This window comes from Mustela lutreola, chromosome 7 (assembly GCF_030435805.1).
Source record: "Mustela lutreola isolate mMusLut2 chromosome 7, mMusLut2.pri, whole genome shotgun sequence".
In the NCBI taxonomy this organism is placed as follows: domain Eukaryota; kingdom Metazoa; phylum Chordata; class Mammalia; order Carnivora; family Mustelidae; genus Mustela; species Mustela lutreola.
In genome coordinates, this window is record NC_081296.1 from 109071128 (window position 1) to 109090168 (window position 19041).

General features: G+C 35.6%; 1 protein-coding gene across 2 annotated transcripts in view; it reads right to left on the reverse strand.

The window, feature by feature from the left end:
• Positions 1 to 19041, reverse strand: part of WDHD1 (WD repeat and HMG-box DNA binding protein 1) — a 66266-nt gene that overhangs the window by 23962 nt on the left and 23263 nt on the right. For both annotated transcript variants that reach the window (XM_059182150.1, XM_059182151.1), the window contains 7 exons: positions 17609 to 17701; positions 16453 to 16559; positions 15951 to 16092; positions 11286 to 11496; positions 7505 to 7692; positions 5975 to 6159; positions 2207 to 2448 (listed from right to left, as the gene is read on the reverse strand). In XM_059182150.1, the coding sequence (XP_059038133.1) occupies positions 2207 to 2448; positions 5975 to 6159; positions 7505 to 7692; positions 11286 to 11496; positions 15951 to 16092; positions 16453 to 16559; positions 17609 to 17701 (1168 nt within the window). The remainder of the gene's footprint in view (positions 1 to 2206; positions 2449 to 5974; positions 6160 to 7504; positions 7693 to 11285; positions 11497 to 15950; positions 16093 to 16452; positions 16560 to 17608; positions 17702 to 19041) is intronic.

Here is a 19041-nt window from a genome sequence, read left to right on the forward strand (position 1 = left end):
AAAACAAAAACGCAAAAGTTTTATTATGACCAAATTTGAAATGAGTATCAAAATTGTACAAAGAGATTGCAAGTGGCCACTGGATATATAAGTCTGTAGATACAAGGAGAGGGTAGGGCTGGTGATACTAATTTATAGGTCATGGACACACAGATCTATATAAAGCCACAGGCCCTGGGGTACCTGGATGGCTCAATTGGTTGAGTGTCTGCCTTTGGCTCGGGTGGTCCTGGGATCGAGCCCCACTTTGGGCTCCCTGCTCAGTGGGGAGCCTTGTACTCCCTCTCCCTCTGTCTACCACTCTGCCTACTTGTGCTCTCTCTCTTAAATGAATAAAAAAATCTTAAAAAATAAAATAATAAAGCCACAAGCCTTAAGGAGATATCCCAGGGTAGTTACTCAAGCTGTACTTTTGAGCTATGAGTCAAGAAATGAATTTAAAGTTGCAAATAGTATTTAAAGAAAATTGAAGTCAGGGGTGCCTGCACGGCTAAGTTGGTTAAGCATCTGCCTTTGGCTCAGGTCATGATCCCACCGTCCTGGGATCTAGCCCCACACTGGGCTTCTTGCTCAGCAGGGAGCCTGCTTCTCTCCCTCTGCCTGCTGCTCCCGCTGCTTGTGCTCTTTCTCTCTGTCAAATAAATAAGATCTTTAAAGAAAATGAAATCAAGGAATAAATACTGTCCATGAGACTTTTATTTCAGTTACATTTACAGATATGTACAGAATAGCAATGTAGAATGTAGTTCTTATTAGGGCTAAGAGTCAAAAGACTGAAAGTTCCTCATCTAGAGAAGGTACTAGAGAAGCAGGGCTGTGATAGAGTCCTGGAGCACTCCAGCCAAGAGGCTGGCATAGGAGGTAGAGCCAGAAGAATAGCCAAAGGAGTTATCAGTAAAAAAACATCTAGAGTGATGTTACAGACCAAGAAAGGAAAGAGCTGGGTAGGGGATGAGTAAAATAGGTGGTGGGGTTTAAGGAATGCACCTGTGTGATGAGCACTGGTAATGTATGGAATTGCTGAATCATTATATTGTACACCCGGAACTAATATAATACTGTATTTAAACTAAGTTGGAATCAAAATTTTAAAAAAGAGAGAAAGATGGAACTAGAGTGTACTGTGCTAAGCAAAATAAGGCAGTCAGAGAAAGACAAATATCATATGATTTCACTCATATGTGGAATTTAAGAAACGCAACAGATGAAGATAGGGGAAGGGAAGGAAAAATAAAATATGATAAAAATAGAGAGGAAGAAAAAGCACAAGAGACTCAATAGTTAAGAGAACTGAGGGTTGAGGGAGGGGAGGTGGGCAGGGGGATGGGTTAAATGCATGACTGGTATTAAAGAGGGCACATTTGTGATGAGTACTGGGTGTTATATGTAAATGATGAATCACTAAATTCTACTCCTGAAACCAATACTACACTATTTATGTTAACTTGAATTTAAATAATATTTTTAAAAAATAGAAAATGTGTTTCTAATGGAATTATAAAAAAAAATAAGCATAAAAAGATTATCAGTACTCTTCCTTCTTTTCTTAAGTAAGCTCTAGGCCCAACATGGGGCTTGAACTCATGGCCCTAAGATGAAGGTTGCCTGCCCCCTATCAATAATCTTGATAAAATCAACAGCCATATTGGTCTAGAAATGTTAAACATAGTTTTTTCCATTTGTACAGGGGTAACGCACTGTATTAAATATGTAAGGTCTTATCTACATGGGTTTGATTACAGAAACTAATAAAGTATTCTCTAAATAATGAAAAAAAAAATAATAATCTTGATAAAATCAGTCCTGACACATAGTGATGGGTACTGAAGACAGAATATGAAATGAAGGAAGCAGCAACTTTTTAAGTCATATTCAAACTGTCTTGGTCCTGTACACTAGAAGTTAGTTTATTTTTTGAGGCATTTAAACTCTGAAAATTCTTACAGGATTTAAACATGGAAGTAATTAAACATGGAATTCTTTCTACAATACAGTTTTCCTACAAATAAAATATTTTCCTTTTCATTACTATAAGTGAATACAACAAAATTCTGTAAATTTGAAGACCATACTGATTCAAATACAAAATGAATGCAAAAGCAGGTATATAACCCAAAACAAAATAAAAGAAAGAGAAAAATTCTCAAGTAATTTTCATTTTACTTCAGGTCTCAGTAAAATTATAAAAGACTAGGAAAAAACCTACCTCTATGATAAACAATGAAAAGCTGTTCTCCATGTCCTGCCATTGATACTATAGGGCCAGGAAGACTGAAGATCTCTTTCTGAACACCTCCAATAGTGAACAGTCGAAGGAGCATGGCACTAGTGGCAGCAGCTGCCCATCCCAGACCAAGACATATGGCTTCAATATCTTCATTCTGAGGCATATCTACTAACCACTCTTTGCTTGAATCCCAAGAACTGAAGTGCAGACAGTGAAGCTTGCTAAAAATTAAAACAAGACAGAAACAAACTTTCATATTTGCTATTTTATATCTATAAAACTAATCATGATACCCCAGTGACAAAACCAAATAGCTAATTTTTCTATTAAACATAAATAGTCCAAAAATAGCTTTGAAAAAGTAATTATGAAATATCCTTAAAATGGACTATATTAAAGCCATTTAACAGTCATGTTAACAGGAAAGTGCTCATAGCTTAATGTTAAATGAAAACAGGCAGACTAAAATCTGCAGAATAGGACCTTAGGTTGCAAATATACAGAAAAAGATGACTAAATTTTAAAAAAGAGATGAAGCATCAAAATGTTAAAGAGTTCTTTCACTGCCAAAAAAATTTAATACAGGAAAACAAAAGAAAAAAGGAAAAAAAATCACACAATCCCACCAGCAAGATCACCAACCACTGCAAACAATTTGATGTTTCCAGTCTTTTTTCTTTGCATACATACAGACACATAAGTTATTAAAGTTAAGTTTGGGAATGCAGATACTATAGTATTCAGAAACAGAGGTAGTACTGATTTTCTGAAGAGTAATTTAAAATTCTATTTTTTTTTTTTAAGAAATGTATTTATATGAGAGAGAAAGAGAGAACAAGTGCCTGAGTGGGGGTAAGTGGCAAAGGGAGAGGATGAAGCAGACTCTCTGCTCAGCAGAAAGCCTGATGCGGGGCTCAAACACAGGACCCTGGGATCATGACCTGAGCCAAAGGCAGACACTTAACCAACTGAGCCACCCAGGCACCTCTAAATTCAATTTTAAAATGAAAATTCACATTGTATATAGCTATGAAATAACATATCCAGGAAAACAGGGAAAGATATCTGAAATCAAAATTGCACATGGAAACAAATGTTCTAATTATGTGAAGACTCTGAGTTGGAGACACTGAGTCAACAGTGGTTTATTTTAGTGTACTAATTTAATTCAATAATGAGGTATTGAAAAAAATAATGAAGTAGTATGTGGATTTTACAATGTGTATATTAGGAAACCAATTAAAATGTTAAGATGAGTTTCTCAGACTTTAATGCAAACTCAAGCACCTGTAGATCTCATTAAAATGCAGATTCTGATTTAGGTCTGGGGTGGAGTCTGAGAGTCTGTTTTTGACAAGCTTCAAGTGACCCATGCTCCTAGTTTGCGGACCACACTTAGAGCAGCAAGAAGCTAAGGTATCCGATTAGGATTTTAATTTCGAATCACCTCAGAGTTGGTAAAACCTATAATCAAGTGTATAAGCATTAAAATCAGCTGAAAAATCAGGAAAAGGCAATCTGGCTGAAATAACAGAAAGACGAATAAAAATTTTTCTTCTTCTTTAAAAAAATATGGATGGATTCAGCACTCCACTGCTTTTCCATCATAATTTTGTCTATGTATCTACTTAACAAATATCATTCTGCCCTCTCCCTTTTTAAAAAGAGTTTCAATTCGGGGCGCTTGGGTCACTCAGTGGGTTAAAGCCTCTGTCTTTAGCTCAGGTCATGATCCTAGGGTCCAGGGATCGATGCCCGCACTGGGCTCTCTGCTCAGCGGGGAGCCTACTTCCTCCTCTCTCTCTGCCTACTTGTGCTCTCTGTCTGTCAAATAAATAAATAAAATCTTTAAAAATATTACATAAAAAAATTTTTTAAAAAAAGTTTCAATTCTATTTTATAATGACAAAAAAACCCAAAAAGCAGAAAAAAATCCAGGTCAGTAGTTGTCCAAGGCTGGTATTAACTGCAAAGGGATACAAGGGAATATTTTTGAGAGATAAAAAAACATTTTGAGGAGCACCTGGCTGACTCAGTCGGTACAACATGTGACTCTTGGTCTTGGGGTTATGGGTTTGAGCCCTACACTGCTGTAGGGATTACTTAAAAATATAGCAGCAATGTCCACAACAGCCAAACTATGGAAAGAGCCGAGCTGTCCACTGACAGATGAATGGATGAAGGAGATGTGGTACAGGGACACCTGAGTGGCTCAGCTGGTTAAGCGTCTACCATCGGTTCATGTCATGATTCCGCACTGGGCTCCTTGCTCAGTGGGGAGCCTGCTTCCCCTCTGCCTGTTGCTCCCTCGCTTGTGTTCTCTCTCTCCTTCTCTTTCTCTCTGACAAATACATAAATTAAAAAAAAAAAAAAAAAAAAGTAGACACACACACACACACACACAGGAGTATTACGCAGCCATCAAAAAATGAAATATTGCCATTTGTAATGACAGGATGGAACCAGAGTGTATGATGCTAAGCAAAATATGTCAATCAGAGAAAGACAATTATCATGATTTCACTCAAATATGGAATTTAAGGGGCGCCTGGGTGGCTCAGTGAATTAAGCCTCTGTCTTTGGCTCAGGTCATGATCTCAGGGTCCTGGGATCGAGGCTCTGATTTTCTGAGCCTACATCAGGCTCTCCGCTCAGCAGGGAGCCTGCTTCCCCTTCTCTCTCTGCCTGCTCCTCTGCCTACTTGTGATCTCTGTCTGTCAAATAAACAAATAGAATATTTAAAAAAATATATTTAAAAATGTGGAATTTAAGAAACAAAACAGAGGATCATAGGGGAAACGAGGAAAAAATAAAACAGGGCAAAACCAAAGAGGGAGACAAACCATAAAAGACTCTTAATAATAAGAAACAAACTGAGGGCTGCTGAAGGGTATGCGGTTGGGGTGATGGACACTAAGAAGGGCATGTGATGTAATGAGTACTGGGTATTATATAAGAATGATGAATCACAGGTCTGTACCTCTGAAACCAAAAACATATATGTTAATTAAATGAGTTTAAATTAAAAAGTTTTTAAAAATTTAAAAAAATTTTTTGACTGTGACAGTTGATACATACACATTCGTTAAACTCACTAAACTGTATACCTAAGAAGTACATTTTATTATACATGAATTACACTAATAAAGTAAAGTTAAAAAGGGGGCAGGGGTTTGTACAAAAAGAAATCTAGAAAAGATACATACCAAATTGTTAACAGTGGTTATATCTGAAAGTAGAATTCTGGGGGGGATTTTTATTTCCTAAAAATCCTGTACTGCTTGTTTGTTTACAATATATATATTAAATATTATGTAATCATGTCTATAATATATAAGCAATTACAGAGATAATTATATAATTATAATTATATACCATATTATATACATCTATATATCATACATATCTTACAATAGTAATGAAACAGAGTAACAATGTTTTATCTAACTCTTTAGTTTCTCTTGCAATTATAAATTGTTAATTGTATCATGTCATTTCCCCTGCCCCCCCACAATGCAGGGCTTGAACTCACAACCCTGAGATCAAGAGCTGAGCTGAGATTAAGAGTCAGATGCCTAAACCGAATGAGTCACCCAGATGCCCCATGTCATCCTGATTTGTAGTTAGAGACTGTAAAGGACAGGACAATTAGGCAAAAAGAGACATGTTCTGAGGTATTATGTATGAAACTCTTCTGTATCTAACAATCCAGCAGTGACCAATTCTTCCTAATAATCTGAAATTTACCTTGGTAGTTCATCAGTACTTTCACATGCCAACAAAATAGCTTCATAAGATAGATCTGCTACTGTGTAATTCAAAGTGTTTGATAAGTGTGTTGCGTGGTGTATGGAGGTATCATGGAACTCCACATCTATGGCATTGTCTTGCTCATCATTATAGCAGCGAATAATTCCAACAGAGTTCCATACCTATAAACATTAAGGTTAAATACAAGTCTGAGATAAATTAAAGGTCCTAAAATCAGTGGACTAAAGTAGTACAAATTAATAAATATTATAATTCAGTCTGTATTGAAATTGAAGTTATGGGAGCAAACACAGCTTAACTACCTTTAAATAGTTTCAAGTAACAGTAGTGACATCAGAACTACAATTACTACCTACTCTTTTCATGAGAAGAAGGCACATAAATATTTAGTAGCAAGTGGAGTATTTCATTTAATATTTTAAAAATTACGTGACTGCCATAAAAAAATACAATTCTGAACAACCAAACTATTAAATTCCCCAACAGAAATATTTTAAAAATTTACTTACTTATAAATATGGATATAAATGACAGCATATTTTCCTGCTCCAACTAACTATTTTATATCGTAGGAATAAATATATACATTTTAAGGCAACATAAACCAATACCATTTAGAAAACTTATCTTCCACCCATATATACTACAGGCTCACACTTTCCTCTACTACAAACAACTATAAATAAAATATGTAACAACAAGAAATTAAGACCTATTACTTGATGATGACTACGGACACCAATTAACAGTTTTATTAAAATAAAACAAGACTTCTAATATTTACATACAAATTTATGCCAGGCCTATCCTTTCAAAAAGGACAAGAGGCAAAGTCCTCAGTGGAAAGCCTCAAATAAATAAAAATATTAAACTTTTTAGTTCTCAGAACAAAAAGCTAATATATTCATTTATCCATTTAGGAAATATATTCTTAATGCCTACTGTGCCATACCTTGTTTTAAGTGCTATCAGTAAACAAAACAAAAAACATTTCTTATCCTTCTGGAGTTTATATTCCAGTGAGTGAGATGGGGTGGGGAAAAGGGGCAGATAGTTTGTTTTCCATAGTACCTATCATCTTCTAATATATTATATTAGGAGCCGCCTTCAAAAAATACCTTCTAACCAGTGTTTTGGAATCAGTATAAACTTCTATATAAAAATATGAGAAATAAAGTTTGGAAGTACAATCAAGAGATATTGCAAGATATATAGTCACATTATGTTCATTATGTCACTTTGCAAAGCAGATTTTTTTTTTTTGCAAAGCAAAATTTTATTTAATGTGATTTCCAATAATAAGGTTGAAATAAGGTTAAAACTGTAAATTAACCATAAAATAAATAAACCACAAAATTATAATGAACCAAAGTGCTTTTGGCCAGTTAATCAAGGTTTTAAAAAATATTTCGTACCAAACAAAACTAACTATAGTGAGATAAAACACTTACAATTTAAAGAGTTAAATAAAACGATTTTAAAGTTAAATGTAGATCCAAGGCTTACCATGAACCTATGCGTGAGATGCATGGGAGTAGAACCTGACTGGAATGGCTTTTGCCGGGGAGTTGGCATTGGCCCATCATAAAACGGCCTTTGGGATGTTACAAGTGGTAGATTATGAATGCTGTTGGCCTGATCATCTTCGTCTTCCTCTTTGGAAAGACTAGAACCAGCTTTTAACAAGGTAACATCTAGAAAATAAAAAATCATACTTAGAGAATCATAAATACCAATGATGTAGAAAAAGGAAAGCATTATGAAATCTAAATAAACTTTTCTATTCATATTTAATAATACTAGCATGCTATCTGCCTCTTCTACTATGTTAACATTTACAGTGATGGTACAAAACAATAGAGGGTAAAACTGTTGTGTGGCAGTGGCACCAGTCTGTATTAGTAGTCAATTCATTGTTAACCACCACTCAATTGCTATAAAAATATTAATTCTGTTGAATCTTGATCCAACATAGATTTTTTAAAAATGTTCTTTGTGCTAAAATACGAAGTGTGCATAAAGAGTGACGTCCACCTCAAAAAAAAAAAAAAAAAAAAGCATTTGTGCAACTGAGTTGTAAGCTAAACTAGTTGATTTTTTCACAGAACACCATTTATACTTCAAAGAATGCCAAATAAACTATGGCTATGCAGTCTTTGGTATTTGGTAAACATTTTCTTTAAATAAATGAAGTTAATCATTTAAGAAAAAATAACTGACAGAATTTGTTGTCAATGATAAAATTTGAGTTTTCAAGCAAAAATCAGAATATTAGAAAATGGGGCACCTGGGTGGCTCAGTGTGTTAAGCCTCTGCCTTCAGCTTGGGTCATGATCCCAGGGTCCTGCGACTGAGCCCCAGATCGGGCTCTCTGCTCGGCAGGGAGCCTGTTTCCCCCTCTCTCTGCCTGACTCTCTGCCTACTTGAGATCTCTCTCTCTCTCTCAAATAAATAAATAAAATCTTAAAAAATATATATTAGAAAACTTGTACCTGCCACCATGAGCCTGACTGCTTCCTAATATTTAAAAACTTCTGATGAGATTGGTGATGATACTGATACTGGATAATAGTGTCAAAACTAAAAGACCTGCAGACCTATAGTGAACCAGTATTTTCCAAATTACCAATGCATATATTTTAAAATTAAACATGGTAAATTAAAAGATTCATTCAAGTCAGACCAATGGATTTTAATGTAATACAGCTGGAATATTCACTGGAGTTTCTGGATTTCACATTGCAAGTAAGTTGAGTTTTTTAGTACAGAAGCAAAGAAGACTATCTAGAAGTATTTCTTTTCTTTTCTTTTTTTTTTAAGATTTTATTTATTTATTTGACAGACAGGAATCACAAGCAGGCAGAGAGGCAGAGAGAGAGAGAGGAAGGGAAAGCAGGCTCCCCGCTGAGCAGAGAGCCTGATGTGGGGCTCAACCCCAGGACCTTGAGATCATGACCTGAGCCGAAGGCAGAGGCTTTATTTAACCCACTGAGCCACCCAGGCTAGAAGTATTTCAACAGGCTGTTAAAATACTCCCTTTTCAAACTACATGTTCATGTGAGCCTGAATACTATACACATACATCAAGTAAAAACAACATATATGACAACAGACTGAACTCTGAGGCATTATGAGAGAATTCAAGTCATCTTCTATGCTAGACATTAAAGAAATTTTCAAAAGGATAAAATAATGCCAATTTTCTTATGAAATTTTTTCATCTGAAACATTATTATGTATACATAAATGAGTTTATTGTTATTTTAAAGTAAATATTTTTTAAATTTCTTAGTTTTAGTTTCTACCATGGTAAATAATGATGTAACTCCACAAATAATTTTGAGATCCTCAAAAGTTTTTAAGAATGTAATGAGCAAGGGGGCACCTGGGTGGCTCAGTGGGTTAAGCCGCTGCCTTCGGCTCAGGTCATGATCTCAGGGTCCTGGGATCGAGTCCCGCGTCGGGCTCTCTGCTCAGCAGGGAGCCTGCTTCCCTTCCTCTCTCTCTGCCTGCCTCTCTGCCTACTTGTGATCTCTCTCTGTCAAATAAATAAATGGAATCTTTAAAAAAAAAAAAAAAAAAAAAAAAAAAGAATGTAATGAGCAGGGGTGCCTGGGTGGCTCAGTGGGTTAAAGCCTCCGCCTTCAGCTCAGGTCATGATCCCAGGGGCCTCTGCTCATCAGGGAGCCTGCTTCCTCCTCTCTCTGACTGCCTCTCTGCCTACTTGTAATCTCTATCTGTCAAATAAATAAATAAAATCTTAAAAAAAAAAAAAAAAAAAAAAGAATGTAATGAGCTCCTGAGATCAAACATTTGAGGACTTCTGTTGTATAAAACCCGTATGATTTAAATGTAGCACAATTTACCACCACAAAATGGTATTTAGCATTTGATAATACCACTTATTTGATAATGATACATTTATTTGATAATGTTAAATGTACTATTTTAGCATGTAAGTTGTTGCAACAGGCACTTTATAAATTTTTATTTTATTTTATTTATTTGTTTGACAGAGAAAGAGACAGCGAGAGAGGGAACACAAGCAGGGGAAGTGGGAGAGGGAGAAGCAAGCTTCCTACTGAGCAGGAAGCCTGATGTGGGGCTCGATCCCAGGACTCCGGGACTATGACGTGAGCCAAAGGCAGATGCTTAACAACTGAGCCACCCAGGCACCCCTAAAGTGTTCTTTCAATTGTTATCTCTATTTCTTTAACAGATACTATACTATTCGGGTTACATATTTCTTAAGTTAGCTTGGTAGCTTATATCAAAGAATCATCCATTTTATCAAAGTTGTTACATTTATGGGCACAAAGTTGTTCATAACATTCTCCTTTATTCTTCTGTTATTAATAGCAGTGCTATCTTATAGAAATGAATTATATGTATAATTTTAAATTTTCTAGTAGCCATATTTTAAATAGTAAAAAAAAAAAACCCAGGTCTAATTAATTTTAATATTATTCTATGTTAAAACATTATAATTTCAACACGTACTCATGTACAAAAAGGACTAAAATATTTTACACTCTTCTCATATTCTCTTCAAAATCTGGTTGCGTTTCACACTTACAACACATCTCATTTTAAACTAACCACATTTCAAATGTTCAATAGCCACAGGTAGTTAGTGGCTACCATACTAGATAGTATAGGTCTATAGGATCTATGGTGATGAGTCGCCTTTCATCATTTATATTAGTCATTTGGGTCTTCTTTTCCTTTCTGGTCAGTCAGATTCAATGACTTTACCAATCTTTTTAAAGAACTAGCTTTTGGTTTCACTGACTTTCTTTATAGGTTTTTGGTTGTCAATATCATTGAATTGTTTATTTTCTTCTTTCTGCTAGTATGGATTTTAATTTCCTCTTAATTTTCTAATTTGCTAAAGCATAAGCTTAGATCATTGATTTGAAACCTTTCTAACAAGTTTTTTTTTTTTTAAAGATTTTGTTCATTTATTTGACAGACAGAGGTCACAAGTAGGCAGAGAGGCAGGCAGAGAGAGAGAGAGAAAGAAGCAGGCTCCCTGCTGAGCAGAGAGCCCGATGTGGGGCTCGATCCCAGAACCCTGGGATCACGACCTGAGCCGAAGGCAGAGGCTTAACCCAATGAGCCACCCAGGTGCCCCCAAGTATTTGATATTACACATTTCCCTCTGTACACTGCATTAGCTACATTCTGTAAATTTAATAATGACTTCAAATAAAAAAATCTTTTCAATGAAAAATTGAAAAGATCAATCAATGGGATGCACAATCATATCCACAAAATCAACACATACCAACTGAATTATCATCATCTTCTAGGATGTGACTTCGTTGTCTAGGACGACCTGAGGCCAGCATGAGGTCATCATCTTCTTCCTCATCATTTATAATCCTCTTTGAAAAAGAGGGAGTCTCAACTGCATTGTCATTTAGAAAATCACCAGCATTATTTGCATCATCTCCATCAAAAAGATCATTGTAATCCTTTTCCACTTTGCTAGATACCTTGAACAAATTAACACAAATTACAAAGTATCAGTGAACTATTTAGATAGACTCCTTTACTCAAATGGCAATTCTGTAATACACACCTATACATTCTACCATGTAAGCAAATGTACCTGACAAGAATAATAAATGTATTTACAAGGACTGTATTTATATTTATGTGAGAACTAGTCATTACTTTAAGTGCCTTACAGACTAAGGATGGGACAGGAGTGCAGGACAGATATGTAAAGAACTACTGTATATATACCCAAATACAAGGTAAGATTTTACTCCTCAAAGGTCATTCTCCAGAGAAGTCACCTTAAGTCCCTAAAAATGTCTTTTATTATAAGATTCTCTCATTTACTTTTATTAAATTGATTTTATACTGCTTAGGTAGGATATGTTTGCTTTCAATGATCTCAGTTAAAGCTAGTTTTTTTGTGGGCTTTCTTTTGATGCTTATAAAAGTAAATGGATAGAACCAACAGACAAAGGACGCAAGAAAATTCAACACTAATCCCTGATTACTGGGAATATGAACAATGTAGATGTAGAATCTACCTTTGTAGACCCCAGATGACTGTAAACAGTTTTTTAGATCACATTACTGTATTTGTTGGGTAATCTCCATGCCCAACGAGCGGCTTGAACTCACAACCCTGAGATCAAGAGATGCATGCCCTACTGACTCAGAAAGCCGATGAGATCACTTTAAAAAGTGAATAGTGGGCTCCTGGGTGGCTCAGTCGGTTGAGTGTCTGAGCTGAAGCTCAGGTCATGAACCCAGGGTCCTGGGATCAAGCCCCATGTCTGGGTCCTTACTCAGCAGGGAGTCTGCTTTTTCCTCTGTCCTTCCCTCTGCTCATGCTCTCACACTCAAATAAATAAAATCTTAAAAAAAAAAAGAAAACTAAGCAGATACACTGTAGAGCTCACAGGTGACTCCCATAGTATAAATGAATGTACAAATGCTCAATACATTTGTTATTGTATAACAATTTTTTTTACAACTGTATAACTGTACAAAAGTTAAGCCAATGGAAGCTTATAGTTTGGTAAAAATTCTTTTTTTTTTTTAATTTTATTTATTTATTTGACAGAGTAAGAGAGGAAATACAAGCAGAGGAAGCCAGAGAGGGAGAAGCAGGCTTCCCGCTGAGCAGGGAGCCCAAAGTAGGGCTCGATCCCAGGATGCTGGGTTTATGACCTGAGTCGAAGGCAGACATTTAATGACTGAGCCACCCAGGCGCCCCTGGTATAAAATTCTAATGAGAGCACCATCAACAGATTCAAAAAGACTTTATCACAAATCTTTTAGATGGAAATACATAAAATTGTGTTCTAGAAAACTAATGTTTAATGAAAGGAGAGAACAGAAATAAAAAATGCTTCTAAACTCTTATATTTAAACATATGATCTGAAAATAATAATTAAGAACTAAATGCTCTAGGAAGGTTTGCTTTTTTTAAATATTTAACTATTTTATCTTTAGTCCTAGGAGTTTACATACTCACTTGGGTTAAAAACTTTTTTTGGATTTTCTTTTTAAAAAATGAGGAATTTTATCGGAGAAATTAAAATCAAAACCTCATTGAGATACCACCACCTTATACCAGTTAGAATGGCCAAAATTATCAGGACAGGAAACAACAAGTGTTGGAGAGGATGTGGGGAAAGGGAAACACTCTTACACTGTTGTTGGGAATGCAAGTTGGGGCAGCCACTTTGGAAAGCAGTGTGGAGATTCCTCAAAAAATTAAAAATAGAGCTATCCTATGACCTTGCAATTGCACTACTGGGTATTTATCCCAAAGATACAGATGTAGTGAAAAGAAGGGCTATATGTACCCCAATGTTCATAGCAGCAAATAGCCACAGTTGCCAAACCGTGGAAAAAGCCAAGAGGCCCTTCAACAGATGAATGGATAAAGAAGATATGGTCCACACATACAATGGAGTATTATGCCTCCATCAAAAAGGATGAATACCCAACTTTTTTTTATCAACATGGATGGTACTGGAGGAGATTATGCTGAGTGAAATAAGTTAACCAGAGAGTCAATTTTTATATGGTTTCACTTACTTATGGAGCATAAGGAATAACATGGAGGACATTAGGAAAAGGAAAGGAAAAGTGAATTGGGGTAAACCAGAGGGGGAGATAAAGCATGAAAGACAATGGACTCTGAGAAACAAACTGAGTGTTTTGGAAGGGAGTGGCGGGAAGGTGGGTTAGCCTGGTGGTAGGTATTAAGGAGGGCAGGTATTGTGTGGAGCACTGGGTACAGTTGCATAAACAATGAATCTTGGAACACTGAAAAAAAAAAAAAAGGACTTTTGCCTTATACTTACGATGATGTCCATAAAGTATTAGATGTATTATGATAGGAATATGTACTATGAAGAATAAAAGCAAAAAAGAAAAGAATGAGCAGTTAAGGGTTAAGGTTTTTTAAGAGGTAACCTTTAAACTAAAAACTGTTTTACAATTTACTTCATTTTTATCAGTTACACATGCATATAAATTAGTCAGGTTTATTATAAAAATGAAAATAGTCCTCCTGCACAGCCTCCAACTTACTTTTCTATTCTATTGGACAATTCTTTTGATAACTTCCTCCATAGTTTTAAATAATATTCTAGTGTTATTTTTTTTTTGGCTTTTCAGTTTTAATTATTATCTATTAAATAGATTCTATTAACTTCTATATATTAGGAAATATGAGGATTTGGTATAACTTTCAACCACCCCTATTCTCTTGTATGTATGTACATTATTCTCCTACTCCAATCCTCCCAATATAGAGATTATTATGACCATATAGATGATATTCATCGTTGAATAAAAATACTAACAGCTATTCATGGTTGACTATAACTTATAAAGTGTTGTGTTAAGAGACCTTCTAATTCTATACATAATTCATATAATCCTCACAATAAAACTCTACATGGTAGACATTATTGCCATCCTCATTTTATAAATGTGGCATATTATGACCACTTTTCCTTCCTTTTGTAATTTTTTTCCCTGGAGTTAAGAATCCTCTCTCTTTAAGCCTTCTTTCTTGGACAGATTCCCCAAAACCAATTCCAATCTCTTGCCTGAAAAGCCTAAAACCAGCTGACAATGCCATAGGGGCCAACTATGAAAAACAGGCTGGGAATTTTAACTTCCAAGTATATACACTTTCATTTAATCCTTTTGAGTACAGTATTCCTCCTCCACCCAATGCTACTCAACTGTACCCAGTGCACCAACCAAAGACCTCTGTTTCACTTTTTCTAGAGAACAAATTTCCAGCATTCTGCCAGAATATACATGACAGTGAGGGAACATTAATGCTGAGATTGGAGATATTACTTGTTTGAGCACATTAGGTGTCCACATTAATGCTGAGATTGGAGATATCTACTTGTTTACTAAACCAACCTTCTGTTTATAGCCCCAGTTTTAGATGTGTCTAGTGCTACCAAATTCTGAAATCATTAAGGGATTCAGTCAGGCAGTGAAATACTATTTCAGGCAGGCAGTCTAAATTGCATCTCTGCTTTCCCCCAACTATGGTCTTAGGAGTCAATTTTTTGACTTTTTAAGAAACTAAACTTAAGTTTCCCATCATGCTTCTATTTTCCAGGGGTTCCAGTATCAGTATCCGAGTAGACATAAATGGAGGGGGGGCGGTTAAGTAAATGATCTTTAACTGGAACCCTAAACCAAGACTTAAAATAAGACTGGGTATATTTGCCATGTAGGAGGAATAACAAACAAAAATAAGGAGTTGTATAAAACAAGGTGGCCTGTTTAAAGCAGTTCAGTAACGCCAGATGGCTAAGCATTAAGAGATATAAGGGTAGCTCTAAGAGTTAAAGCTAATTCAGAGCAGAAAAGGTTTACAGGCCAAACTAAGCTATACTTATTAACCCTAATTTTTATCTATATTTATTTAAATAACAACCTCCAGAAAACCAGGATACTAAAATAGTATTTCACAGTGGTATTCCTTATAAAGCCAAGGAATATTAATAGGCATTCTATGGAGGGGAATCCATAAGTTTCTCAGTAAAATATATTTAGGAAGCATTAGGTCAAACAAGTTTGTTTGTTTTTTTTAAAGATTTTATTTATTTATTTGACAGAGAGAGATCACAAGTAGAGAGGCAGGCAGGGAGAGAGAGGGAAGCAGGCTCCCCGCTGAGCAGAGCGCCTGACGCGGGACTCGATCCCAGGACCCTGAGATCATGACCTGAGCCGAAGGCAGTGGCTTAACCCACTGAGCCACCCAGGCACCCCAGGTCAAACAAGTTTAAATAATTTTCTTTATGACAGGTAATTACTGAACATCTAATATAACATGAATTGTGATTGTCCAAGAAAGTAATGTATTTTGTGGTGTTTTCCAAACCCATATGACAATAAAAGACTTTGAAAAAACTATTCCACCATCTATTTATTACTTGTTACCTTACTGCTTGATGTCTTTCCACTGGGTTCACAAACATTCTCCAGAAGCCCTAGATTTCCTTCTGCATCAGTATAAGCTATTCGACCACAAGTAGGATGCCATGCCAGGCCACAAATTGCATAACCTTTCTCATGTTTCACCCTAAAATTAAAAAGTGAGTTCTTAAAACAGTACCAAAGTATATAAACTATACATTGCTTTAGGTTAATTTTAATTAGAAAGGTTAAATGACTTCTGACAAACTAATAACTATATACTATATGTTTGTATTCTAACAGTCTAATAATTGCAAAAATTTGAAATGCTTCATAATAAAACAAAAAATCTAATAGAAATGAGAAAAAAACAAAAACAATAAAAAAAAGAAGGGGGGGTGTCTGGTTGGCTCAGTCAGTATAGCATCCAACTCTTGATCTCAGGGTCATGAGTTTGAGCCCCACACTGGGTATAGAGATTAGTTGGGAAAAAAAAAAAAAGGACAAAAGATATGTTGAATCATACCTTTCCATGCATTCTTTGGTTTCCACATTCCAAACTATAATTAAACCATTAATACTCCCTGCAGCTAAATATTGCCCACAGGGAGACCAGGTTACTATATTTAGGGCCTATGAGGAAAAACAATGAATAAATAACAATCTGCACAATTCGAAACTAAACACTTATTTTTATTACCAAATTCAAATTTTTACAACCCATATTCTGTGTAACTTCTAATTAAAGTGATTCATAAAGGCAGGACAGTTTGGCAAGACTTTCTAAATTTCTTTTTCAGTAATATTTAACTATCACTAGCAGCTATTACTTTGTTTACCATGAGAAAATTATATTGACACAATTTTAAAAGCAAAATCTAAAAACTGTTACTATCCTAGAATACAGATCATAAAAAGTACCCTCGCAACCGTCCCTTTCAAGATGAAGAGAACCACAGTGAGTGAAGTGAACCATATTAAGCCATTGCTAACTTACTGGACCTCTTGTTTCCTTGAGAGCCAAATGGGAATGTATAACAGAAAAAGAGAGAGAGAATATAGACCAATAAACTTTCCTGCCCTAACATTTCAGAGTCTATCTGTGATCACAAGTATCAATGAAACTCACTAAACAATAATGGCTAATTAATTACTGATAATGTGAAAATAACACGTTCTAATATTATGTTAGGGTTAAATATGACTTCTTATAAATTAAGAGACTTTCTTATCAAATATCACAAGGAGGGAAGCCTGGGTGGCTCAGTCCGTTAAGCGGCTGCCTTCAGTTCAGGTAATGATCCCAGGGTCCTGGGACTGAGTCCTGCATCGGGCTCCTTGCTCAACAGGGAGCCTGCTTCTCCCTCTGCCTCTGCCTGCCACTCTGCCTGCCACTCTGCCTGATTGTGCTCTCTCTCTCTGACAAATAAATAAAAATGAAATCTTAATTTTTTTTCCACAAGGAAATAGTTCACACAGAACCTAACAAAGACCTATTTACTGTCCAGTTACCTATTTACTGAGGGGGCAAAAGGTGGACACATGCACAACAATCTGGAGTTGTTCTCCATGTCCAACAATACTTCACTACAACTATATTTAGGCAAAGTGTAATACTCCTGCTAGCCTAATGAAAGTTTCACTTATAAAACCTACCTGAGGGGGAGGAAAAAAAAACCTACCTGAGAGATGAAATTATCTGAAAGATCATATTGATTATTCCACGTTTCTCTTCTATATAGCTTAACAGACTTTTCCACAGGAACTGCCAGCAACTATTAGGAAAGACAAATGATTTAAACGAAAGTTTACATTAAATTAGAGAGAAAAAAAGCAAAAAAAAAAAAAAATCCAAATAAGAATACAAAACATAAAACCAAAATCGTACTTTATTTGGCAACTAACAAAACTCTGAAAAACACTTAAAATTTTGATAAGCAAAGAATGAATGATCACTCTATTGCTTGCACTGACAACCAGAGCACTTACAGTTACATATTTCTGATACTACTTCTCAGGAATCTAAGCCCTTTGGATCTAAACATCTACCTCATTTGCCAAAAGGAAAGAAACAGATCCAGAATGCTTTAAATATATTAAGAAAAGGAAGTTGATTTTTTTAGACATTCTTCCAAAAAGCAGACTAACAGAATAAAAACCATATATTCTTTCCATGTTTATACAAAAAAGAGAAAACTATGTATTATTTATGAACAGAAACACTATGTTAACTGTATTGATTTTTAATTAATGTTTTATGAGCAAAATAAAAATACACACAAAACTCCTCAACTATCACTTTAACACAGAATGTAGTAGTCTTAAGAGTTCACATGCTACAAAGGGCATACATTAAAAGGAAGTCTCCCTCCCATCCCTAAATCCTATTTCTACTTCCCAAAGGTGCACATAAGCATAGACTGCACCAGAATACATAAGAACAGGGGTGGTTGGGTGGCTCAGTCAGTTATGTGTCTGCCTTCGGCTGAGGTCATGATCCCAGAATCCTGGAATCGAGCCCCATATCAGGTTCCCTACTCAGCCAGGAGTCTGCTTCTCCCTCTCTCGACTACTCCCCCTTACTTGTGCTTGTTCTCTCTTCTCTCTGTGTCAAATAAATAGAATCTTAAAAAAATAAAGCATACACACACACACACACAAAACAGTAGCATTCTATTTATACACCTACTGCTCTATAGCTTAATGTTTTTTATTTCACAATGTATCAGAAGACTATTCCCAGTGAGCACATACAGATCTACCTAACTTTAACAATTGCAGAATACCCTACTTTTAGGAATACCAGGCTTAAAGATACAAATGTAGTGATCCGAAGGGGCACATGTACTCCAATGTTCACAGCAGTAATATCCACAATAGCCAAACTATGGAAAGAGTCTAGATGTCCATCAACAGATGAATGGATAAAGAAGATGTGGTGTGTGTACACATACACACGAATATTATGCAGCCATCAAAAAATAAAATCTTGCCATTTGCAATGACATGGATGGAACTACAGGATATTATGCTAAGTGAAACAAGTCAATCAGAGAAAGCCAATTTTCATATGATCTCACTGATATGAGGAATTTGAGAAATAAGACAGAGGATC